This window comes from Phodopus roborovskii, unplaced genomic scaffold (assembly GCF_943737965.1).
Source record: "Phodopus roborovskii unplaced genomic scaffold, PHOROB, whole genome shotgun sequence".
NCBI classification, from domain to species: domain Eukaryota; kingdom Metazoa; phylum Chordata; class Mammalia; order Rodentia; family Cricetidae; genus Phodopus; species Phodopus roborovskii.
The window spans coordinates 11,906,585-11,931,186 of record NW_026126407.1 but is presented as its reverse complement, the minus strand read 5'-3'; the positions used below and the strand labels follow the sequence as shown (position 1 = coordinate 11,931,186).

The 24,602-nt window shown below is 51.2% G+C and overlaps 2 protein-coding genes across 3 annotated transcripts; both read right to left on the bottom strand.

Annotated features, from left to right (window-relative positions):
• Positions 1 to 1,709: 1,709 nt before the first annotated feature.
• Efnb3 (ephrin B3) lies at positions 1,710 to 5,676 on the bottom strand. Its single transcript, XM_051180263.1, has 5 exons — positions 5,533 to 5,676; positions 3,076 to 3,368; positions 2,813 to 2,905; positions 2,578 to 2,682; positions 1,710 to 2,149 (listed from the first exon to the last, which is right to left on the bottom strand). Exons 1-5 carry the CDS (start codon positions 5,652 to 5,654, stop codon positions 1,740 to 1,742), a joined length of 1,023 nt encoding a protein of 340 aa, XP_051036220.1. The 5' UTR covers positions 5,655 to 5,676; the 3' UTR covers positions 1,710 to 1,739.
• Positions 5,677 to 7,607: 1,931 nt separating this feature from the next.
• Positions 7,608 to 24,511, bottom strand: Wrap53 (WD repeat containing antisense to TP53). Of its 2 annotated transcripts, none has more exons than XM_051180247.1 (10): positions 23,808 to 24,511; positions 23,587 to 23,685; positions 22,685 to 22,796; positions 9,743 to 9,831; positions 9,471 to 9,561; positions 9,233 to 9,365; positions 8,474 to 8,682; positions 8,213 to 8,316; positions 7,953 to 8,082; positions 7,608 to 7,857 (listed from the first exon to the last, which is right to left on the bottom strand). In XM_051180247.1, the coding sequence occupies exons 1-10, from the start codon at positions 24,200 to 24,202 to the stop codon at positions 7,846 to 7,848; spliced, it is 1,374 nt and encodes a 457-aa protein (XP_051036204.1). In that variant the 5' UTR covers positions 24,203 to 24,511; the 3' UTR covers positions 7,608 to 7,845. The 2 variants fall into 2 exon arrangements, with proteins under 2 accessions (XP_051036204.1, XP_051036203.1); XM_051180246.1 differs by having other exon boundaries at positions 7,948 to 8,082; positions 23,808 to 24,509.
• Positions 24,512 to 24,602: the final 91 nt, after the last annotated feature.

Below are 24,602 nucleotides of genomic sequence, written 5' to 3'. Positions count from 1 at the left end.
TCCAGCCTTCTCGTCAACTTTTAAAGTTTTTATTCTTTTTTTTTTTTTCTTATTTTCAGTTGTTCAAATTTTCCTTTTACAGTAAAACTATTGAGGTGCCGGCCATACCCCGCCACCTCCCCCATGGCAATATCAACTTCCTGTTCCCTGGAAGGAGCTGGGAACTACAGCACCAGAGAGACGACTTGACCTCTGGTGGATGAAGCAACCATTTTGGTTGGTGATTGAGGTGGTCAACTTGGTGCCTAAGGGCAGCTTGGATCTAATAAAACTGAGCCGGGAGGAAACTGAGGCAGCAGCCCATTGTGCACTAAAGAGCAAGAAGAGGTACAGGCTTGTCACTATGGAAACAGCAACCAGTGCTAATAATTGCCATCAGCTAGACCAGTCAGTAGACCACCTCTCGGTCACTAAAAAGGGTGCCGTGTTGGGTTTGAAGGGAGGAAGGCATCAACAAGACAGCCCTCTGGCCACTGGGGCGAACACGTGGGTTCTTGGGGTAGTCCTGTTGATCAACAGAGGTTATACTAGGATACAGTAAGGGGAGAACAAGACAAATTGGGCCTGCCACAGCAGGTGGCAGTCATCTTAGCTGTCCTAAAAGTCGCACAGAGCACAAGGGAAGGGAGACCCTGGGAAGTGCTAAGAAAATTCTCAGTCCATCTCTGTCCTCTCACAGTGGTAAGTTCCAGCTGCCTCCTCACACAGGAAGTCCCTCCTTCTCCACAGGGTAAGAACCATCCACTTCCCATGCGCCCATCCCCACCCCCACAACCTCCCCAGACTAAGCCACTTGGAATTCCAGCCAGACCACTTCCTGTTTCAGGAGTGCGACTTCCTGTCCTGGATGAAGGCACTTCCAGTCCCTGCTGTACCACCGCCTCCCAGGTCATTTCTGTCCAGGCCTGGGCACTTCTTGTGTGGAGCGAGTCACTTCCCGTCTGGTGCCCACCTTCGGGCATCAGAATAAGTCCATCATGACCCCACTGGTTCAAATCTTGCTATCAGCCACTGGACACAACAGGACACGTCTTCTCATGGTAGTAGTTGTGGCTCAACCACCCCAAATGGCTGGAGTAAGTACACAGAAGGGCAGGGAAACAGGCCCTGTGCCCATGCCCGGAGCCCGGAGCCAGAATCTTCCCCCCAAAGCCCCCATTTTTGGCGGACTGAAGGGAGCAATTGATATGAAAAGTTGGGAAGGGCCAAGAGCTGAGGGGAGAGATGCTTTGATGCCCCCAACCCAGGGCACATGTGAGAGGCACAGGACAAGAAGCCAAGAGGGTAAAGGAGATGTAAGGAGGAGGGTGTTAGGGGAAAGGGAGAGAACAGACCTAGAGACAGGAGAAAGAGAATAAGAGATAGAGAAAGAGAAAAACTGTGAGAGGCAGAAAGAGGTGCCAACCAAAAGACAGACTGTCCCCACCACTACTCTGGGTGGGTGAGGAAACAAGGACACCTGTGTCGTGATTAAAGGAGGCTGAGCCTGGCCCCCTTCCCCAAGAAGCAGAGACTAGAGGAGTGCCCACAGCCAAACAAGGGTGGGGGAGGGCAGGAAGAGGTGTAGTCAGTCTTAAGGGATCCTAAAATTGCAGACAAAGGCTATAGCCAGGAGGAGCCAAGGAGCTGGCGGGGCAGAGGGGGCCAAGGTTATGGCGCAGGTGTCCCTTAACCACGAATTAAACTGGAAGAGCACCCCATGGAGGGCTGGGTTGAGGAAAGCCGAGAGTGAGGAACCCTCATACCTTGTAGTAGATGTTTGGAGGGCTCTGGGGAGGGCCATCCTGCACAATATATACGGGGTGTCCATAGTCGCCACTCACCTTCTCATAGTGAGGGCAGAAGGGGGGGTCTGCAGCCCCACCACCCCGAAGGGCTATCCCTAGCTCCCCAGGCTCAGCCTCCCGAGGTCCCATCCCCCCTCCACCACCCAGGCCCAGAGACCCTCCCCTCCCAAAGGAGCCAGGACCAGGGTGGCGACTCTCCGAAGGCTTGGCCCGCCGTCTCCGCCAACACATGGCACCCCCAGCCCCTGCCACGCCCAGCAAGAGCAGCGCCAGCCCCCCTGCTGCCCCAGCCACTGCGGGCATGCTGGGAGGGGGCAGGGGGCCTTCAGCACCCCGGGAGGTTGCATTGCTGTTGGGGTCACCTGGCAGGGAAGGGGTGAAGGAGGAAAGAGGGGGAGGGGCTGAAGGAACCATCTGGATATTTGGATACACCCAGCCCTAGAGGTCCCCGTGATCGGCTTCCCCAGCAGTGCCCAGGCCCTTTAGGTATCCCACATTCCCTCCCCCCCCAGGCCCAGATCAAAATCCAGGTGTCCAGCCTACCGCTCCCTGCCATGCAGCCCCCCCCCCCACTTCTCTGACAGCACTGATTGAAGCCCTGACTTGGCTAATTAGTTCTAATTGAGTCTTTTCCTCATTTGGCTTCCACTTCCCTCCCACCCTCCCATCCTCTCTTCTCTTTCCTGTATCGCCGCCCCCAAAACGGGAGAGGGAGGGCGGGAGGGGGTGACTTGGCAGGGCAGCTGGGGTCTGAGAGTAGAGGAGGCATTGACTGGCTCCTGGCTCCTACCTGGTAGGCTGTCCTTCCCGGGCTCCAGGCTGTGAGCTGCTCCTCGGTCTCTCTCCAGAGGCATTTCAGACACAGGTTTTCGGGGTACAGCTCCTCCTCGGGGACCTGAAGATCGGGAAGACACAAAAGATGGGGGCTGAGGTAACGGTCCCTGACTTGCAGGCACTGTACTACCAAAATCTCCCTCAGCTCCTAGCAGGTGTCCCCGCCTCCCCCTCCCCCAAGCCCTACTCACTTTGCCCCACTCGCAGAAGCACCTTCATGCCTCTGGTTAGGCACACGCCTCCCTGCAAACTCTCCAGGCCTTCCCGGGTCCCATCTGATGTTGCTGAAAATAAGAACAGTGGGAGAAGTCAGCTCTCCAGGTCTCATCCCCTCCTCTTTTCCCATACCCGGGGTAACACTACTGAATGCACAGAGGTGGGATTCCAACAGCCCTCCCTTCCTCACCCTCATCCCAGGGAGACTCTATTGCCCCTGCCCTCTGCCTGGCAGTACCAATTATGTAGTAATCGTGGTGGGATCGGAACTCGTGGCCCCAGAGGTTAGGGCTGTATTCCTGGAACTTGATAGTGAAACGGAGGTCCAGGTCTGGCCGGTCACATGTGAGCAGAAGGTTTGGGGCAGGGGGTGCCTCACATCGCCGGCCCTGAGCACCCCCTACCAAGTACAGCTTGTAGAACTCATAACTGGGAGAGGAGTGGGGGCCAGGAGGCCGGGCCCGGGGGCAAAGTAGATCTAGCCGGTCCCCAATCTGAGGGTAAAGCACGTAACCACCCTCTGCCTGGAACCTATAGGGAAGACAAGGTGGACAAGGAAGAAATGTCAGGGGTGTGGTGCCCAAAGCTTTCCCTCTCTCACTCCCAACCCTCCAGGGCAGCAATTCTCAGCTCCCACCCATTGCCTTTGTTTGAGTCCTGTGTTCAGTAAGTGCAGGCACCAAGGGCTCTGCTAGCTCACATCAGAAGCAGCAGGAGGCCAGGCTCAGAGGTCTCCTGCCCCTTGGTGTGCCCAAATGCACTCTTCAGCCCGCCCTCACCACATGCACACTGCCATCTCCCGCTCCATCACCAGTGCCGTTGCCATGGCAACAGGATGCCAGTTACCAAGGAGCTGGCCTCTCTGGAACCACACAGCCCACCCCTCCCAGGTGATTTCACTATTCCATGGCAGTCAACCATGGGGGTAGAACCTCCCCCTCCTCCAGGCCACCATCAAATTTCAGGGCAAAAGGGGCAAGGTAGAGGTTGGGGGTGGGGGTGGGGGATGATGTGGACCAGTTTCCCAAGTTAGCCAGTTAATGAGACATGAAGCAAATGCTAGCTTGGCATTGATCAAAATGGGGCTGATGAGAACCAATGTATAGGGCCGACCACCCAGATCATTCTCTTTCCTGCATCCTACTTTGGGGCTTAAACTTTCTGAGGAGAGTGCTCTCCTGCTTTGGAGTTGAAATAGTTGACTTTTGTAACCACAACTGACAGAACCCAGCATGTACCCTTGGCCAGGAAGTCAGGGAATCCATGGGCCCAGAACAGCCACAACTTGCTTGCCACTGCAAGACCTGTCCACGCATCCATAGGAGAAACTGAGTCCCAGGAGAATATTGCCCAAGGGTCTTTCCAGACTCCAAGTGACCGGCTCCCACCCAACATCCGAAAGAGTCTCAGAACACCCTAAAGCCTTTTCTCAACACTGTCAGGGTAGCCCAATTTATACTCTCACTTTACACCTGCTACTCAAAACTGCAGCCACGAGCTGCTGGCAGGTAGGAGAGCCTGAGATTATCCATACCAAGATGATGGAGGAAGCAGGGTATCAGGACTGGGACAGGGCAGGGAGGCCAGAAAGCAAAACACACACACACACACACACACACACACACACACACACACACACACACAACCCTACCTCTCCTTTCATGAGCATATAATATGTCTCCAAATACCTTACCTCCAATCCTCAAACAGCTGTAAGGACTGAAGGTAAAAACTCAGAGATGTTAAGTGATGTGGCTAAGGCTATATAGCTGCAAACAGCAGAGCTAGGATTAAGACCAAGTACCTGGTGAGCTCTGAAGTCCACTCCCTCCCATGACCTCTCACAGCCTCCCCAGGGAAGTAAGAAATTTCTGAAAGGAAACTCTTGGGCTGATGGTAGTAGAAAATGCCATGGAGGCAAATCACTTAGATGACCTCCCATAGGTTCTGTCTGCCCTGTGTGACTGACCCCTGGCCCCTTTTCAACCCAAAGCAAGCATGTCGGGGAAGAGTCCCTGATGGGAGAGTTTGCAGCCCAGAGAACAGGAGGGGGCAATGGCACCCTCGGGACTCCAATGGCAAGAGGAAAGAAGGGAGGTGCAAAGGGGCTCAAGGCTCACTCTAGAAAGAATCCATCAAACCAGGAAGACAGGAATACGCATTCTAGCTGACAAGTTGTTTGGCCAAAGGCTCAGTCCTCTGGCTGTGAACACAAGCTGTGACGGTGAGCTGTCCCTCACCCCAAACTGAACCCACTTTGCTCTCATCTCCAGCACCGAGTGCCTCCTGGGAGCTGGGCATCCCTGCCCTTCCCCTCAATGCTTCAGCAGTACCTAGTCAGCACCTCTCTCCTGAGAGCTGACATTAACCAGGCTCCCTTCAACCCAGATGACACAGGTCTCCTACAGATCCAAATAGCCACTCCACTGCCCTCTCGCTGCCCGTGAACTTTTTATCTTTGCTCCTTTAAGGTCTCCAAACTCCTGACACATGGCATCACCACCCACATCCAGCTCTGTGAGACTCAGAGTCTGGCTCCTGAGATCATTGCTGTCTTGTAACCTGTCACCTCACCCTGCTACAGCACCCTTTGCCAGCCTCCTCCCAGCCCAGAATCCAAACCCTGAAGTCTCAAAGCTTCCATATATATCCCTTACCCACGGGACTGGAGTCTCCCCAGTCCCAGGCCACTCACCTCTTATTCGCCGAGTTCCAGTAGACAGGCTCCAGGCTGAGTCCAGACACCAGCCCCGCAAAACCTAGCAGCAGTAGGGCCCCGATTTGCACACCCCCTGGCCCAAAATGGGGGGCCCCCATGACCCTACCAAGGCCTGGGGGCGGGGCACCAACTCCCCCAAAGTCTCTCACCCGCCAGGGGTGGCTACCACGCTGTGGAGCCCCAGTCACCCCGGTGGGTGGCTAATCACCCCCAGCTCCCACAAGGACCCTTTTTTCTGCGGTGCCTGCTCCCGGGCTCCAGAGCGCTCAGCTCCACAAGAACCCTTGCAGGGGCCGTCTGCAGGCGCCCTACGCGCCCCCGGCCCACGCGCCAGCACCTCGGGATTTGTGCACCCGGCTACGTGGGGGACATGGGGAGCCGAGGACCGGGCGGGGGCAGCATGGGGCGCCGGGCAAGGCAGCGAGGAAGGGGACACCGAATCGGAGCCCCAGCCTCGCCGGGATTGAGGGCAGCAGGCTAAGGGAGGAAACCAGTCCCGAGCCCAGGAGGGGGGAGTTAAAGGAGAGGCGGGGAGGGGGAGAGCATGGTGGAGGGAAAAACCGGAGCTGGAGCTCAGTCGGAGCGGGCGTCGCATCCCGCGGCCCACGCCCCCCACACCTCCCTCACCTCGCGCACCTCCCGTCCGCCACCCCGCCTCGCTGCCCGGCGCGGTCTCTCACGCCCCCTTTGTCTCTCGCAGTGTCCGTCTCTGGCTGAGTTTCTGCTTGCCTTCCTTCCTGCCCTCCGACTGCCCGAGCGGGTGGAATCTTCCTCACTAGCTAGCATCTAGAAAGGCTCTTGCCCTATCCGCCCCGAAAAATCTTCCCCCTTTGCTCCCGTAGCCTGTTCCTCTTCCATCCCAAAACAACACCGCGGCCGGGAGAGGGTAATGATAACCTTGAAGGCGAGGAGGCACTGCACGGGAGTGTGGCTAAGTTGATGGTCTACCTGTGCGAAGTGGGAGGGTGCAGAGCTACCCCGGTTGAGAGAGGACCCCGTGACTTGTCCAAGGTCACACGGGCAGTTTAGGAAAAAGCGAAAATACAACCTAGGATGCTGAACTCCCCTTTCCCGGGGTCCCTTTTGTCCCTGCTTCTCTGACCCTTTGCTGCTTTCTGTGGATTAGGTGGGGACTAGGGAGTAGATTTCGACCCTTCGTAGGAGCTCATGGAGAGAAGTGAGGCTGGGGGGGGGGGGAAAGGGGGTACCTATAACCCCCAAAGCTGCACTCCACAGGAAGGGCTGTTTCCAATTATCCTGGGGGAAGGGAGGAGCTGCCTTCTTGGGTGTAAGAAGCAAGGTTTTCAGCACCTCCCGGCAGGGGGGGCATTCCTCTCCTTCCTGCCCAGTCCTCCACAGGCAGCTCCTTTCCCTTTGACTGAGGTCCCCACCAAGGCCCCGATGACAGCATCTCCCATCTGGGTGTTTGACAAGGTGTGTGAGGAGGGGGAGAGAGGGGAGATGGGCAAGCGCGAAGAGCACCGCTGCTGAAGGAAGTAGCAAGCCCTTGCTCTGGCGAAGCATCCACAGACCAATGTAAGGACCTGTTTTTCCAATTACTCCTTCCTTGAGTATCCTTGACTCTGCCTGCTGGGGTGCGGTGGGGCACGGTGTTCTTGCACCCTTCCCCTTCCCCTCTGCGGCTGGATGATGGTAAACAGTGCAGTGTGCCCCCATCGGCGCTGACTTGTCTGTCACTGTCTGCTTAGTCTCACACAGTCACACTCAACCGTCTGCCACCAAGCTCCTGCCACCCCTGTTCAGGCCAGCTCACCCTGACCCCTAACACAGTCATCTCAGGAGTGAGATTTCAAACAGGTTTGCTCCTCAGTTTACCAAGTTGCCTAGCAACCATCTAGTCAATGGCATGAGGCCCCACCCCCACCTGCTTGACTTCACACGGTGCTCAGCACCTCATTGGCTCCTGCCTGGCCCCACCTCTCAAACCCTGGTTTTGGGAACAATATGCCAGACCCCACAGAAGCTGGACAAAGGAATCTGCTAATGCTCCCACCAGTCATGTGCCACCCCAAACAGACACAAGGACGCAGTATTATACAAAATCTTTATATTAACTCATCCCCACAGCCCTCTGTCCCTCCTTGTCCCTTCTCGTTAGGGCTACTGGGGTCTGGTCCCCCTCCACACCACCAGAGCTGAAGCCTCCATTCAGGATGGGCGTGGCACAGGGAGAGCAGGGGAAGGTCCCCCTCTGGCTCGCCTTCGTCTCCACTGTTGGTGGGCTCTGGAAACATGCGCTGGCCAGAAGTAGTGGCCAGTAGAGGCAAGCTAGGGTGAAGGCTGGAGAAGAGAGCAGGCTGTCAGCATGGTAGCAGAAGATCCACCTTCCTCCCCAGCCCCCGCCCCAAGCTCCTTCAGTGAACTGAGGACCTCACTCCATTGGTGCAGTCCTTCTGGGGCAGAAAAGTCATCACAGGCTCCAGCTTGCTGTCACAGAAAGCTCCACTGATGTCCCACACAGACACCATTCCATTGGTGTTGCCACTCACTAGGAACTGCCCACTCCTGGGAAAGAAGGGAATTCGTGGGCAGATGGGCATCACTCTGGGGGGGGAGGTTGAAGCCATTCCAATCCTGGGGCCGAGGATGCAGCCAGACTTGAACCTTGAACCTGGAAGGGGCCACCGCCACTTACGGATCCAGGTCAAAGTAGATACGCTGATTGGTGGTCACTTCCCGACTCAAAGACCACAGGAGGTGGCCAGGCTGCCGGAGATCCCAGCACAGAAGTTCGGCATCCTGAAGACAAGTACAGGGGTCTGAAGTGTACCCACCCCCATTCTCTGCCTCGCCTGCCTCCACCTCAGCATCCCCAAGTCCTAAAAACTTGGTTTCAACCCATTGCAGATGCCATCCCCACTCCTGCCACCCACATGCCCTGGGCTCTGGCCATTACCTTTCGGGCTCCTGAGAAGAAGAGGTTGCCATTGGGGTGAAAGCAAAGGTGGGTGACTCCCCCTTGGTGGCCTCCCAGCAAGGCAAGAGGAGAACCATCATCCCAGGCATACAGGCCTAGGGTACGGCCGTAGGAGCCACAGGCGTAGAGGGGCTGGGATGGACTAAAGGCTATACAGGAGATGATACCACTCTGGCCCTGCTTCTTTGCTAGAAACAAAGCGAGAGCAATTAGCACAGGACAGACATTAGCCTCGTCCCTCTCTTCCCTGCCCTAGTACTGACATGCAGGGACTTATTCCCCCACCGTTTGTCACAAGCAATCTGAAGTTCTCAGATACTTTCCAGGTCATTCAGTTCCCCTAAAGAACCTACTCTCCCTCTCCCTGCTCATAGCCCGGGTTTTCCTGGAAGGGATGGAGAGCTACAGACCTACAGGTACAGTGCTTGCCTAACACAAGAACTTGGGTTCAAACCCATGCACTGCAAGAAAAGAGTATAATAAAAAAATTTCTAGCTACAACCAAGGTTTTGAGAGACCATAAGTACACAATTGACAGGTTAGGCGTTAACCCCGCTTTCTGGTCAACTGGTTGACCATGGGAGTTTCCTCCATGCCCAGAGTCGGGGTCTCTTCTGTGGCTGGCAAGTGCCACCCAGGGCTGCACTGAGGACGATGAGAGACCCACAGGTGGCCCCAGTTCACACAAGGCCCCATGGCCAGTGCTGTTCTTTCATCCCCTCCCCCTCGGAGGCTCACCAAATGTGGCTCGCACCTCGCAGTCTCTGCCAGGCCTGGATGTGGAAAAGACGCGCACAGTCCGGTTGAAGCCACAGAAGAGTTGGGAACCATCCGGGGAGAAGCAGAGTGAGTGAGCTGCTGTCAATTCATCCTAGGGGCAGAAGAAGGCTGGAAACAGGCCTGCAAAGCTTCGGCTGTCTTCCAAAAAGGAGGGCTAGGACCCAGGGAGCACAGGGCTGGACAGGGAAGTCAGTACCAGGTGGTTGTAAGCGCGAAAGGAAGCCCGGAGCTCTCCAGTGAATGCGTCCCAGATGTGAATTGGGTTCTCCCGGCTGCTGCTGGCCACACTGAGAGAAACACGGGCGCTGAGGCCTGGCACCGACTGTCAAAGGAAGGGAAGGAAGCCAAGTGCCCAGCCCTCGAAGCTTCCATCAGAAGGGTACGGGGGGGGGGGGGCGGCGGCTGGGTAAGGAAATGATGGGGAACACACGATGAAGGGCACAGGGAAGGACATCGCTTATCACTTACTAGGAGGTGTCTGGCTGGCTGGAGGACATCAGAGAATACCAGCAGTAATCATAGATGGTGTCACCCTCCACCATTCGAAGGACAGGAACCTAGACAGAGATGTGGGAATGCTGGGGTCACAGAACTTGCCCCCCCCAGGGTGTTATGGCACAGTGGGAGACTAACCAGGGAGAAGGAAGCAGACTGGGCATAAACAACAGAATCTTCACTGTCCAAGTATTTAATTCCAGCTCTAACGTCAGGCTCAGGCCAAGGTCCATCTCTCCCAGGCTGGCCTCGAACTCAGAGATCCACCTGCCTGCCTCCCAAGTGCTGGGATTAAAGGTGTGCACAACCACCACCCAACCATAATTCTTTTAAACACTTACAGAAGATCCTAATCTACAGACAAAGAACCAAACAGGTTTTACCCTTTAAAGAGATTATCAGGCCTTAGGGATTTAGCTCAGTGGCAAAGTTGATTGCCTGCCATTTACAAGGCCGAGTTTGATCCCCAGCAATGCAAAAATAAATAAAATCCAAAACTACAAAGACTTCTTAAAATACTGTGTATGTGTGTGCTCACACATCGAACTGAACACATGTGGAAGTCAGAAGACAACGGGAAGCGAGCAGGTTCTCTCCTTCCCACAGGCGGGTCCTACAAATCTAACCCAGATCTTTACTTGCAGGGCCATTCCTGATTTCTGCCCTGCCCCCACCCCCAGGGTTTCATCACAGAACCCAGGCTGGCCTTGAACTTCTGATCTTCCTGCTTCCACCTCTAGAGGGCAGGGTTGCAGGTGTGTTACCTATCACACCCGGTGTATGGCTGGCTGGGGAAGGAACCTAGGCATTTATGCATGTACTCTACCAACCAGGCTGCATTCCCAGACAAATGTAAACAGCAAAATAAGGGCTGTGGACATACATCAGTGGTAGAACACTTGCCTGGCAGGCGTGAGGCCCTGGGTTCAAGCTTTACTACCACAAACATATGACCTTTCTACTCAGTTGAGGAAAGAGTGTAGTGTCTCTTGCCTGTAACCCCAGCACTTGAACTGAGACAGGAGGAGTTGTGAGTTGAAGGCCAACCCGGAATACTTAAGGAATTCCAGGCCAGAAATGGCAAGGTGGCCTACTGGATAAAGGCACTTGCTGAGAATCAAGGCCAGCCTTGACCTACGTCCTTCAAGACGGTTTCCGTGTAACTTCAGAGCCTGTCCTGGAACTTGCTCTGTAGACCAGGCTGACCTAGAACTCCCAGAGATCCACCTACCTCTGCCTGTGGGATTAAAGGTGTGGGCCACTATGTTCAGCAATAATAATAAGGTTAAAAGAAAAGAAAAGGGGCTGGAGAGATGACTTAGAAGTTAAGAGCACTCACTGACTGTTCTTCCAGAGGACTCAGGTTCAACTCCAGCACCCACATGGCAGCTAATAATTTCCTCTAACTCCAAGATCTGACACCTTCACACAGACATGCTCCAGGCAAAATACCAACGCAAATGAAATAAAAGCAAATAAATTATTTTTTAAAAAAGTTACAGGCCAGGCTAAGCTACATAGGAAGACACTGCCTCAAAAGCCAAAATGCAAGGGGCCAGCACCATGGCTGAGTTGTAGGGTGAGCGCCTAGCTATCACAAAACCCTGGGCTTGACCAGGCATAAATGGCTCATGCCTGGAATCCTGGAATCTCAGCACTTCAGAGATAGAGGTAAAAAGGTAAGGAGTTCAAAGCCAGACAGGGCTACTCAAAAGCCTGTCTCCAAAACAAACAAACAAACAAACAAACAAAAAAACAGAGAAAAACAGGGGTGGGGGTGGGGTGTTGAGATGCCTCAGTGGGGAAAGGTGTGTGCTGTGCAGACCCGGCAACCTCAGTTTGATCTCTGGGACCCACATAAAGATGAAAGGAGAGAACACAAACCTGTCAGCTGATTTCCATGAGGGCCATAGCGTACCTGCGCCCATACCTACACATCACCCACACACACTAATGAAACAACAGCAATAAAAAAAAAAAAAAACAACAAAAAAAAAAAAAAACACAGTTTTGACAGTGTGCTGGAGTGTAGCTCCAAGCCTTGGCTTTGATCCTCACCAGAACAAAAACAAAACGGATACAGGCGATGCCAGGAATGCCAGGAAGACAAGGAGCACTGGCACTCAGATGTTGCTGCTGAGAGTAAACAGAGCTGAGCGCTCTGGGAAAAGCTGACATCTCACAAAGCCGCAGGCCAGGCCAGGCCGGTCATACTCTGGCCTCAGCCTCCCAGGTGGAGGAGGGGTCACAAGCAGGTGTCACCCAGGCCCTGCTAAAATTGTCCTGTTTGCTGGCTGTGATATGGTGTTCTGTTACGGCATAAATTGGTATTTCCATCCATACTGTAAAGTTGTAAAATGAAGATAAGACAGTTTGCCCTGTTATTGTTTTTTGCTTGTTATAGGGTTTCCTTTAGTCCAAACTGGCCTCAAATTCACTATGTAGCTCTCAAGGCTGGCCCTGAACTACTGGGTCTCTTATCTTTGTTTCCCAGGCTCTGGATTTACACACGTGTTTAATTTTGTCTGTATTTAGGCACATCGTTCCATGATTATTGCCCTTTTTCTTACTAAGTTGTTCTGTTCTTCACAATTTGTAGAACATTTAAACCGTATGGATACCAACCCTTTGTAAGCTATTTATTGAAAATCACCAACCATGACTTCATTTGCCTGAATCCTACAGTTGACCACCTGGGGGCAGCTCCACTTAGATCCCTGCAGGCACCTCAGACTATTGATCAGGGAGAGACCCAGCACCAGGGCCCACACTGGTTTGGAAGTCTAGTCTGTCAACCTGACAGACATCCAGAGTCACCAAGGAAGAGGTACCCTCAGTCGAGGGGTTACGTCGATCAGATTGCCCTGTAGGTATGTCTGTGGGCATTTCTTGATGCTGGTTGACGAAGAGTCCAGCCTCCTGTGGGTGGTGCCATCCCTGGGCACATGAGCCTAGACTATGTAAGATAGCTGACCGTGAGCTTGGGAGCAGCCAGAAAGCAGGTAGTGTTGCTCTTTGGTGTCTACTCATAGCAGAAAAGCAAACTAGGATAAACCCCGTCCTCAACCATCACCCTTTCTACTCCTGGTCTGGCCCCACACACGTTTGACAATGTTCCTCCAGGGTCCCCTGGAGTCTGTCTCCCCACCTCCGTCCCTCTCCTGAGTCCATTACAAGCCACTGCCTCCTTGCCAGTACTTCTGCAACATCCTGAGTGTTCTACCTCCAGCACTACTCTCAAACCCACCCATCCACTCTGCACAGCACCGTTCTCCTGCTAAAATACGTTAGAGGATCCGTGTCGCCCTTTCCCTTATGAAGATTTCTGTTAAATGCTCCTACCTGCAACTCAGCTATCAAGGCTCGTCTCTACCCCACTTCCTTACAAATCACGATTTCCACCACTTTGGTTCTCAGGCCCATGAGATAGCAACTCCACATATTCCCAGCCGTGGGCTTCCCAGACTGGTCTGTTTGGAAGTTTTCCTTCCCCTCCCCTGTAACTCCCCCTGATAGACTAAATCACTCCAGTCCTAGGTGCTTGCTCCCCTGAAAAGCTTTCCAGACCCTCTTGCCCTCCCTGCTTCCTGTTCCCAACCCCTCTATGCTCCCCACTGTCATTTCTAAGAGCAAGAGAGTCCTGTCTGCTCATCACTGTCCTCTGGACATTTAGGATTTGCACATTTGTTTACTTTCACCTTACATGTATGAATGCCATGCCTGCATGTGTGTATATGTACCACATGTGCCTACTGCCCTCAGAAGTCAGGAGAGCTGGAATTACAGGTGGTTAGGAGCCACCATGTGTGTGCTGAGAACTGAACCTGGATGGATACTCTGCAAGATCAACAAGTGCTATTGGCCACCGAGTGACCTCCCCGGTCCCTAAGTAATGTCTTCATGAACAAATGGGGACAGCGACACTGTGGCAGGAACACAACACCCAAAATTATTAGATCTTGAATTAAAGTCAAAGGGCTGACGGGGGTGATTAGAAAGCTTAGGCAGGCTTTCTGAGAGCTGCCTAGCTCTGGCTCTGGGGGATGTGACAGCTCCATCCCCATTTGCAAAGGGGCATGAAAGATGCAAAGTCTCTGGAGAGGGCCAGAGTGGCAGCAAGAACCACAGAGGACAACAAGCCAGGAAACAGGCTGGGGAACTGAGTTCTAGAAAGCTCTGTGAAAGATGGAGAAGGAGAGAGGGAAAACTACTTAGGAAGGAGGACCTAGTCCCCACAGGTATATGGGAATTCAGTCATCTCTCAATACCCAAGAGGCATTGATTCCAGGACACTCCCCCACAACACAGCAAAATCTGTTTAATGGCCAGTCTCATATTTTATTATAAGCAGAAAGCTTATATACACCTTATATACACCTTCTCATATGCTTCAATCTCTAGGTTACTTTTAATTACTAATATAATGTAAATGACACATAGGCAGTTGCTATATTGTATGGTCTAGGAAATGTAATAATATGGGAAGAAAAGTTCCACACATGTTCCGTACAGACTTCCTGGTTTTTATTTATTCATCGATTTTAGATCCTAGCCACAGCTTCCCCACTGCCCCAGACTCCCTGTTTTTATCAAATACTTTGAACCTGCAGCTGTACAGATACCTGAGGCATGGGCAGAGGACCAACCACATCCAATTCTGTCTTCATATACTAGGCAAGCATGCTACCCCAGAGCTACACCTAGTTATGTGGGTTCCATCGTTTTCAGTGAGATCACTTAGCTAGAACTAATGGCACAACCCTGTAATCCCACGCTTGGGAGACGGAGGCAGGATGATCACAGCTGCAAGCTTAGGATACTAAGACCCAGCCTAATAAAGGGGGAGGAGATGAAGACATAGCTCTGCCAAATAATCATGTGTAAGACCAAGGGTTTAAACCCCAAAACTGGGGTGGGGGAAAGCTAAAGAGAATACTTAAGGAGTGAAGATTCAACGAAACAAGTTCACCCATATATCGGTGAAAGCAAGAAAAAAATGCATAAGAAATATTTGAAAGCAATTCTCTATATCATAAACCACTGATATATACTGAAATATCTACAGAGAGATATGTCCACATACACAGAGACTGTTGGAGTGCAGGTAATTCTCACACATGTGAGAACCTGATTCTGTTGGGCATCACAGATATCTCTCTCTCTCTCTCTCTCTCTCTCTCTCTCTCTCTCTCTCTCTCTCTCTCTCTAGTTTTCTGAGACCAGGTTTCTCTGTGTAGCTCTAGCTGTCCTGGAACTCCCTCTGTAGACCAGGCTGACCTTGAACTCACAAAGATCCACCTGCCTCTGCCTCCTGAGTGCTGGGATTAAAGATGTGCGAGACCACTGCCCAGCTGCATGACAGATCTTCTCTTTAATCCCAATACTAGGGAGGCAGAGGCAGGCCCATCTCTTGAGTTCCATGCCAGCAAGTGCTACAAAGTGAGACCATGTCTCAAAAACAAAACAAAACACCACAGAAAACAGACAAGCAGAGAAGAGGAGAGGACAGGCAAACAAAGGGGCTCTCCTGAAACACAACAGAGAGAGGAGGGGAGGGAGAAGACCCGCTTACTTAGCAGCTGCCGTGCAGGCCAGGATGCTCTGACTTCTCAATCTTCCTGCCTCAGCCTCCTGAATGCTTAGACTACACAGAGCCAGGCATTGGTGGCTCACACCTTTAATCCCAGCACTTGGGAGGCAGAGGCAGGTGGATCTCTGTGAGTTCGAGGCCAGCCTGGTCTACAGAGCTAGTTCCAGGGCAAACTCCAAAGCAATACAGAAAAACCCCGTCTCGAAAAACAAACAACAACAAAAAGACTATACAGGCATTAGCCACCATACCCATACATGGCTATCTGATTAACGCATGCTACGAAAATCCTAGAAACACAAATGTCCAAAAGGGAAGAAAAGGTTTTGTTTTGTTTTGTTTTTCTTAAAATAAAACCTATCAAAAACACTCAACACAAATCATTAGACAAAGGAAGTAGGAAGCCTGGACCACTGTGAAAAACATTTAGCATATAATTATTGAAAAAGGAAAAAGCAGGAAGCAAAACCATGTACTACAGCGTTAAAAGCACATAAATACTTGGGACAGCTTTCAGAAACAACAGAAATAAATCTCAAGTGCTGAATTTTGTTACTGGTAGGCAACAATGATCTCACACAGATTCTTCTGTTGCAGTATTCCCAGCACTGAGATTTTGGGCATGATCCTGTCTCCTTCCCATGTCTCAGTGAGTGTGTGCACAAGGACTCACGCATGACTGCCATGGAGCTACATTCCCAATGAGTGGTGAAGGTTAATGTTTTTAAATATTATTGTGTGTGAGTACACAGGCACACATGTCACAAGTGCACATGGCAGTCAGAGGACAAATCTGTGGAGCTGGTTTGCTCCTCCCAGCTTTATGTGAATTCTGGGGGGGGGGGGGTTGAACTCATGTCACCAGGCTGGCACACCAAGTGCCTCTACTGTGATAGTTAATGCTGATCTAGGATCTACAATCACCTATGAGATGAACCTGTCCTGTCTGCGAGGGCATTTCTAGACTGGATTACCTGGTGTCGCAGGACCCACCCTAAATGCGAGAGGCCCCATTCTACAGACTTGGGTCCTCCTGGGCTGGGAAAAAAGGAAAAAAGTAGGTGGGGTACCAGCTTTCCACACCTCTGTGCTCCCTGCCTGAGGACAGGGGATGCTGCCACGATTTCCCTCTAACTATAGACTGTACCCTCAGACTGTAAACAAAATTAACTCTTCCTTCGTCACACCAATGAGAAAAATAACCACACTTCAGTGTCCTTGTTTCTCCATAATCCAGTCTGTACAACTCCAGTGTCTTCTAATCATCCCTGCCAGATACAACCTCTATAATATACCACAGCCCTGGTCTCGAGACACTTGCAGTGTCTGTTTGGGAAACAGAGCTTTTGACCTTCTCCCAGAAGTCACATATTTGCAACCTCTCATCTAGGTAGCCATTTAGCACCAGGCCACCCTTCTTTCTGGAAGCCATGAAGACTCACAGAAACATTAGCCAGTCAAGATGTCACATGCATTGCAGTCTGAGCACACATGAGGCAAAACAGGATCATCACCTGACTGACACTGCTGCGTGATCTGGTACATCGTAAGTTCCAAGCCAGCCAAGGATACAGAGACCAACTCTCCTGCACATGACCTAAGCTCTGTTCCAGTACCCACGCTGCCAGGCAGCTCACAACTCCCTGAAGTCCAGCTCCAGAGACCCAACACCTCCTCCTGGCCTCTGTGAGCACCTGCATTCAAATGCACATACACAGGGATACACACAACAAAAATAAAAAAAATAGGCTGGGCTTTGGTGGCACCCACCCAGCACTCGGGAGGCAAAGACAGGTGGATCTCTATGAGTTCAAGACCAGCCTGGTCTACAAGAGCTAGTTCCAGGACAGCCTCCAAAACCACAGAGAAATCTGTCTCAAAAAACAAACAAACAAAAAACCCAGACAAACAAAAAAACAAAACAAAACAAAAAAAGCTGGTCATGGTGGTGCCAGTCTTTACTCTCAGGACTCAGGAAGCAGAGGCAGGCATATTTCTGTGAGTTCAAGGCCAGCCTGGTCTACAGAGAGAGTTCCAAGACAGCCAGGGCTACACAGAGAAATACTTTATCAGGAAAAAAAAGTAATGGGTTTTGGGGGGTTTTATTGGCTGCACGTATGTCTTCGCACCACAAGTGTGCCTGCTACCCCCAAAAAGGGCTTTGGATCCCCTCAAACTGGAGTGTATAGACTAGCATGAGCTGCCACCTAAGTTTGGGGAATTGAACCAGGGTCCTCCAGAAGAACAGCCAGTGCTCTTAACTGCTGAGTCATCTCTCCAGCCCTCCCTTCACTCATTCTTGAACTTCCTTCCATATCCAGAAATTCGCGGTCCTGTCTTCTTGCAGATACCACTGTCACTCACACCCCCAAACCCCCCCACCCCGTCTCTGCTTTAAGTGTCATCTTCAACAGTGAGGTCGTCCTCAAACACTCTTTTTATTGTTTTGTTTTTCAAGACAGGGTTTCTTTGTGTTTTTATTGTTTTTAAACAGAGTTTCACTGTGTAGCCCTGATTGACCTTGGACTCAGAGATCCACTTGCCTCTGCCTCCTGTGCTGGGATCAAAGGTGTGCGCTGGGGTTGGAGAAGTGACCCCGCAGTTAAGAACACACACAGCTCCCTTCCAGAAGACTGGGGTTAGATTCTCACCATCCATGTGGTGGCTCACAACCATCTGTAGCTCCAGTCCCAGAGGATCTGATGTCCTCTTCCAGCATCTGTGAGCACCAGACATGCAAATGGCACATACACACACACACAGGCAAACACCATGAATATTATGAAATACACCAATAAATAAAGGCACACACCACCATGCCTGACCTAATAATCACCCATTTGAGAGCTATAGCTTAGGCTCCAAACGCTCTTCCCTGCTTTATTTTCCTGTGACATCTGTCAGGTGATATTTTACTTTGCTGACTCTGTAGTACCTATTTCTCCCCACAAAACATAAGCTTCATAAGGACAAGGACTAAGGTCTGTTTTGTGCCTGACTACTCCTCAGGACATAAAATGTGGCCTGTTTACAGAATGTGCAACACAAATGCACTGAAACAGTTAGGCACAGTGACACATACCTACAGCCATAGTCACTGAGAAGATGAAGCAGGGTTTTGTCTGGTTGGCTTTTCTTTTCTTTTTCTCCAAGATAGGGTTTCTCTGTATGACAGCCCTGGCTATCCTGGAACTCACAGAGATCTGCCTGCCTCAGCCTCTGGAATGCTAGGATTAAAGGTGCGCACCACACGCATGGCTTGGAGGCCAGCCTGGGCAATGTGGTAAGACACTGCCACAAAAAAGAAGTCCCTGTGCGTCACCACAAGCTTCTGTGCAGCCCAAGTCAAGACTGAGAAAGATGTGACTTTCCCTTTCCTTCTGCTCTGTCTGTCAGATACCGGTCAGACCGTTCTTGGGAATGAATGGTCCTGAGCCTTTTCACTCACTGAAGCTCCTCTCCCCCCCAAGTGGCTAACATCAGGGTAACTCAAATGTCTCTAAAACTGAAAAACAAAGCAACCACAAATGCCATAAAGACGAGGACCAGGGCTGCAGTGCTATGGTTAAGTACCTACCTAACACGTGCCAGACAGACAGACAGACAGACAGACAAAAGTACCGAGCAAACTGATGCTGAAAAGAAGCAAGGGGTTCAGCCACATGTGGGCCTGTCTCATGCCATTTACTTCCTCAGCAGCTGGAGCCATCCCCTCAGTTTGCATCTGCCACTTGCTTCCAGTCACCAAGTTGGTTTTATTATCTCTAACTATCAAGTTCTACAGTCATTCAGTTTCATGAAAAACAGTTATAAGGTGGGGAGATGGCCTGGGCAAAGGTCAAACTCCTCCAGCCCACTCAGTCAGATGCAGTAGCTCCTGCCTGAAATCTCAGAACTACTAGGACAAGATACAAAGTAGAAACAAGACAATGCCCAGAAGCCTGGAGGCTACATGTAGCAGTCAGCAAGAGACCCTGCCTCAAATGAAAAGCAAGACCCAATGTCCAGGGTTGTTTTCTGACCTCTGCATGCCCCAAAATACATGTGCCACACACATGCACATATGCACATATGCACATACACACATACACACATACACACACACACACACACACACACACAGGCTTTTCTTCCTTCCTTCCTTTCTTTCTTTTTTTTAATGTGCATTGGTGTTTACCTACATGTATGTCTGTGTGAGGGAGCCAGATCCCCTGGAACTGGAGTTACAGTGTGTGAGCTGCCAAGTGGGTGCTGGGAATCGAACCCCAATCCTCTGAAGGAGCAGTCAGTACTCTTAACCAATGAGCTATCTCTCCAGCCCCAGAAAAGTTTTAAAACCCACAGTTACAATCAGGATATAAACATGAAAATAAGGAGTTCAAGGTCTACTCAGCTACTTATGGAAGTTCAAGGCCAGTCTAAGGATATGATTTTATCTGGGGGTGGGGGGTGACTGACAATCTAGAGGCAGACACAGGAGGATCTCTGTGAGTTGAGGCTAATGTGGTCTACAGAGTGAGTTCCAGCCAGGGCTCCATAATAAGAACCTGTGTCAAAAATACAAAACAGTGGGGCTGGAAAGATGGCTCAGTGGCTGAGAGCATTGACGGTTCTTCCAGAGGACCCAGGTTCAGTTCCCAGCACCACATGGTGGCTAAGAACTGTCTGTAACTTCAAAATGTGACACCCTCACATAGACATACATGTAGACAAAACACTAATGTACATAAAATTAGAATAAACTATTACATACATACATATATGGGCTACAGAGATGACTGAGTGGTCAAGAGCACTTGAGGGCCTAGGTTAGAATCCCAATACCCACATGGCAAATCAGAACCATCTGTAACCAGTCCCAATGCTCTCTTCTGGCCTGCACAGGCACCAGGCACACATACATATAAGCAAAACATCCACGTATATTACATGGTCTACAAAGTTTCAGGCTAGCCAAGGCTACATAGTAAGATCCCGTCTCCAAAAAGAAAAGAAAAAAGGATTGAATGAGGTCATGAGTTTGGGGTACCCTGATAAGACTGTGGCTATACAGTACAAGGAAGGGACTAGCAGTTGGCTTGACGAGGGGGATGGGGATGGAGGAGACTCTTTCTACCGTCCTGCTATGCCATGCCTCAATCTCAGACTTTCTATCTCTAAAACTGTGAGAAGAGAATGCAGCTTTCCTGACAGTGCTGGGAGTCAAACCCAGGGCCTGTGTGCACTAATCAAGTGTTACCTCCAGTGAGCTGTGACACACAGCCCTTGGTTTTAAGACAGAGTCTCGGCATAGAGCCTATGACATCCTGAACTCCCAATCCTCCTCCCTCAGCCTCCCAAATGTTGGAATTACAGGAGCCCACAAGGCCCAGGGAGACGTCTTCCTTCTTTCAGTTGTCTGGGACAGGGTGTTAGTTAACGGAAGGTACCACCAGAACGCACTATGTGACTAGACTAGGCAGGCTCCCTAATACTGGGGCCATAGAACATGGACCAGCTCGTGCAGCTGCATCTTTTCTTTGTAGTGACAGGCTCAGTTGCTCCTCCCTCTCTGCTGGGTCACCCCTGACACACACCACTCCTAACACGCCCTTTCTTGGCCCCGCATTCCCCTCACCACTGATGGGTCTCTTGGCTCCCTTTTCAACAGCACAATTCCTTTTCCCTTACCCACTGTAACTGACTTCTGCCTCCATCTCTCCTCTCAGAGTGTTCTTGTCTGGGTCACAAGCGGTCACACACTAAAGTCACCTAACTCCATCTCGCAGCACCATTAGCCATGACCCTTCACCCGTGTATCAGACACTGTTCTCTCTGGGCTGGAAAGAAGTCTCAGTGGCAAAGTGTAGGTAGATGGCTGGGCAGTGGTGGTGCTTACCTTTAATCCCAGTACTCTGGAGGCAGAGGCAGGTGGATCTCTGTGAGTCCGAGGTCAGCCTGGTCTACAGAGAGACACCCAGGACAGTCAGAGCTACACAGGGAAAGCCAACCAAAAACAAAATAAAGGGGGGGGGGCGGCAGTTACTACTCTTCCAGAGGACCCAAGCTCCCACCCCTTTTTTTTTGGGGGGGGGGTGGGACTGTTGTTGCTAAGTTTGTTTTTGGAGCAGGGTCTCACTTTGTAGCCCCTGCTGTCTCAAAAGGAAGAGAGGTAGCTAGGAAGATGGCTTAGAGGTTAAGAGAGCTTGCCATTCTTGCAGAGGACCCACATTCGCTTCTTAACACCTGTGACAGATGGCTGACATCTACCTGTAATTCCAGCTTGCTGTGCTGGGAGAGCATAAAGGTCCTTGCTCCACCACATCGCCAGAGAAATCTGGAATGTTAAGCACATAGGACGTTCTTCCATCCAGAACGCAGGAACTGGAGGTGATGAGTAGCCTAGTGATCTGCCAACTGTGTTATCTGATGGATCAGGCCATCTGAAGTTCCTACCACCAGAACCGGAAATACCTAGTAGTCTAAATGACCCTTAACAGGCAGGGGCTCCCCAACCTCCCACAAGGACCAGAGACACCTTATAGTTTACAAGACCCTTACATTCATTATCATAGGGCACAGCTTTAAACCCAGCAATCAGGAGGCAGAGGCCAGCTGGTCTACATAGCAAGTTCCAGGACAGCCAGAACTACACAGAGAAACCCTACCTCAAAAAGCCAAAACAGACAAACAAAAATTAAAAATAAATCTTAAAAGGAGAGAAAGAAAGAGACACAAAGTCTCGCAATGCTGCCTGCTGCCTAGGATGCACTGTGGCTCCCACGCTGAAGTAAGTTTCTGCATGAGCCTTTAAGAGCACTTGTTTTAATGTGATCCGGTATACCGATATGCATTTATACACTACACAAAAAAATATATTGTTCAGGTCCCTAAGAGCCAGGCCCAAACAGTGGCCTAGAACCCACAACGCAGTTAAGGATGACCTTGAATTCATCCTCCTGCCTCACCTCCAGAGTACTGAGATTACAAGAGTGAGCCAGCACACCCAGCTCTGCAGTATGGAGGCTTGAACACAGGCTTTGTGCATGAGGCTGGGCAAACACCTATGAACTGAGCCACCTCCCCATGCATGTGGGAAGTCATCTGATAAACACTTAGACACACGTGTCACAGACATCCATTGCTTGACTACAGAAAATAGACTCCTGACTAAGGAAGGGACTGACTTCTCTCTAAATGACTTTAGAATTCCAGGCAGAAGATCATCCATGGTGAAGGAACGTGCTGTCTGTGAACAGGTAACGCACTGACACGCTGTCCTCATTTGCAGGCAGGGCTCTAACGTGTAGGGCTGGCATAGGGACAGAGTCAGCAACCACCCTTACCATTTCTGCATAGTCCAGCTGCTCTTCCTCACTGTATAGCTCTGGGGGCAGGTTGTAAATCCGCAGGGTGTTATCAGCACTATTGGTCAAGATACAGGAACCATCGGGAGCCCTAAAAATATAGGAAAATTAAAAACTGAACAGACCTATGGTTTCCAGCTGTAGGTCTAGTACATATGCTCTTGAGAAGACACCAACCAGTCCTGGGTAAAACTTAAGCTCATGCAGGGACCCCAGCTACTTGAGAGGCTGAGGCAGAGGGCCTCAATCAAGTTCCAGGCTAGCCTGGGCAACTTGGCAAGACCTTATCTCAAAATAAAGCAATGCCCCCCCCCAAAAAAAAGGCAAAAAGGCTAGGCTAGGATGTACCTTAGTGGTGAGGTTCAGGCTAACATGGTGGACACCTTAAGGTTAAATCCACAGTATTAGAAATGAAAGGAAAGATAGACAGGGCAAAGAAAAAAAATCTTTAATCTCAGTACTCACCACCATTCTATTATTCTTTAACCACCTCCAGATAAGTATGGTTTTTGTTTTTCTGAGTTTGGTTTTTTGGGTTTTTTTGTTTTGTTTTGTTTTGTTTTTTTCCTTCCTGAGACTGGGTTTTTCTGTGTAGCCTTGGCTGTCCTGGAACTCGCTCTGTTGACCAAGCTGGCCTCTGAACTCAGAGATCTTTCTGCCTCTGCCTAGTGGCGCATGCCACTCCCCCCCCCCAGATTACATTCTGTTTTTACTTTAAGACAGGGTGTCTCACTCTATGGGCAAGGCAGGCCTCCAACCCCAATCCTCCCTATTTCCAAGATGTTGAGATTACAGGGCTGTCCAACCACGACGAGCCAAATACGGGTGGGTTTTAAGATGAAAATCCTGAAGGTGGCCGTCTCCCTGGCCGTTGTACTTACCACTTACAACCTTTCAAGAAGTTCTCGGAGTGGTTGCTGAAGTCGGACCAGGAACCACTGAGGTATCGGGGTACCTGAGAGAAGCTGTAGCTCCAAAAGCTGGAAAGGAGATGGAGAAACAACAAACGGGTCGTCAGAGCAAAATGGGCCTGGGACGGAGCTGAGGACGGGTGGCAGTCGATTTCACACGTCCAGGCTCCTCGGATTCCAGAATCACTTACGTGTCTCCCTCATCCACTGGACCGGGTTCCTCAGACACGCCTTCCACCGCTTCTCCTGACTCCAACTCAGGCTGATTCGTTCCTTCTACAGGAAGGCTCGCGTTTTCAGAAAGTCCTTTCTCCTCGGTTCGAGGACTGAACTCACCGGGAATATTAAACTCTACTTCCAGGGGAGCGGAGAGAGGAACTGCGTCCCCTTGTTGCGGATCCTGGAACACACCCGAGCCAGCCACAGAATCTGTAGCTACCTGAGATTGGTCATCTCCACCGCATGGCGGTGGCACCGGTTCAGAGTCTGTATTTTCATTCACAGGGGAACCTTGGGGCACTGGAGCTGGGGCCTGGTGAGGAGGGAGGCTGTCCGGGGCTAAGAGTCGCTCTTCCGACGTCTTCATTCTGTAGAGCAAGCTAGGACAGGGGCCGGGCAAGCCTCGTTGCACCGGTTATCAGCTGCTGAGGCCACACTGCATTAAAGTTCCAAGGGATCCGGGTGGAGAACTGCACAGCCCCACCGTGCCTGCCTTCCTCTTCCGGGAAGAGTAAGCCGAACCCCGCAAACGAGGGTAAACACCGGGAAACCAAAGCAGAGAGCAAAGCACCTGGGGTCGCTACGCGCCACTTGTGCTTCTTGCTCTCGCGGGAGTCGGGCCACGTCCCGATTGGTTCTCTGCATCCTGATTAGCTTCTGGGCGGCGAGGCGGGACAAGTTGACCCAGCCCTCGAGCACGGGAGAATTCTTAGAGGATTCTGGGAGTTGTAGTCTTCATTCTTGGACTTGGCGAAAAGTACACGCGC

What these genes read in the sequence shown, in the direction of transcription:
- Efnb3 (XM_051180263.1), bottom strand. Translation starts at nt 5,654, where the DNA reads ATGGGGGCCCCCCATTTTGGGCCAGGGGGTGTGCAAATCGGGGCCCTA. An exon ending in TGGAACTCGGCGAATAAGAG is followed by an intron (nt 3,369 to 5,532) that starts GTGAGTGGCCTG and finishes TCTTCCCTATAG; the next exon opens with GTTCCAGGCAGAGGGTGGTT. An exon ending in GCTTCTGCGAGTGGGGCAAA is followed by an intron (nt 2,683 to 2,812) that starts GTGAGTAGGGCT and finishes CCCGATCTTCAG; the next exon opens with GTCCCCGAGGAGGAGCTGTA.
- Wrap53 (XM_051180246.1), bottom strand. Translation starts at nt 24,202, where the DNA reads ATGAAGACGTCGGAAGAGCGACTCTTAGCCCCGGACAGCCTCCCTCCT. An exon ending in TTCGCGCTTACAACCACCTG is followed by an intron (nt 9,366 to 9,470) that starts GTACTGACTTCC and finishes TTCTGCCCCTAG; the next exon opens with GATGAATTGACAGCAGCTCA. An exon ending in TCTTCTCAGGAGCCCGAAAG is followed by an intron (nt 8,317 to 8,473) that starts GTAATGGCCAGA and finishes ACTTGTCTTCAG; the next exon opens with GATGCCGAACTTCTGTGCTG.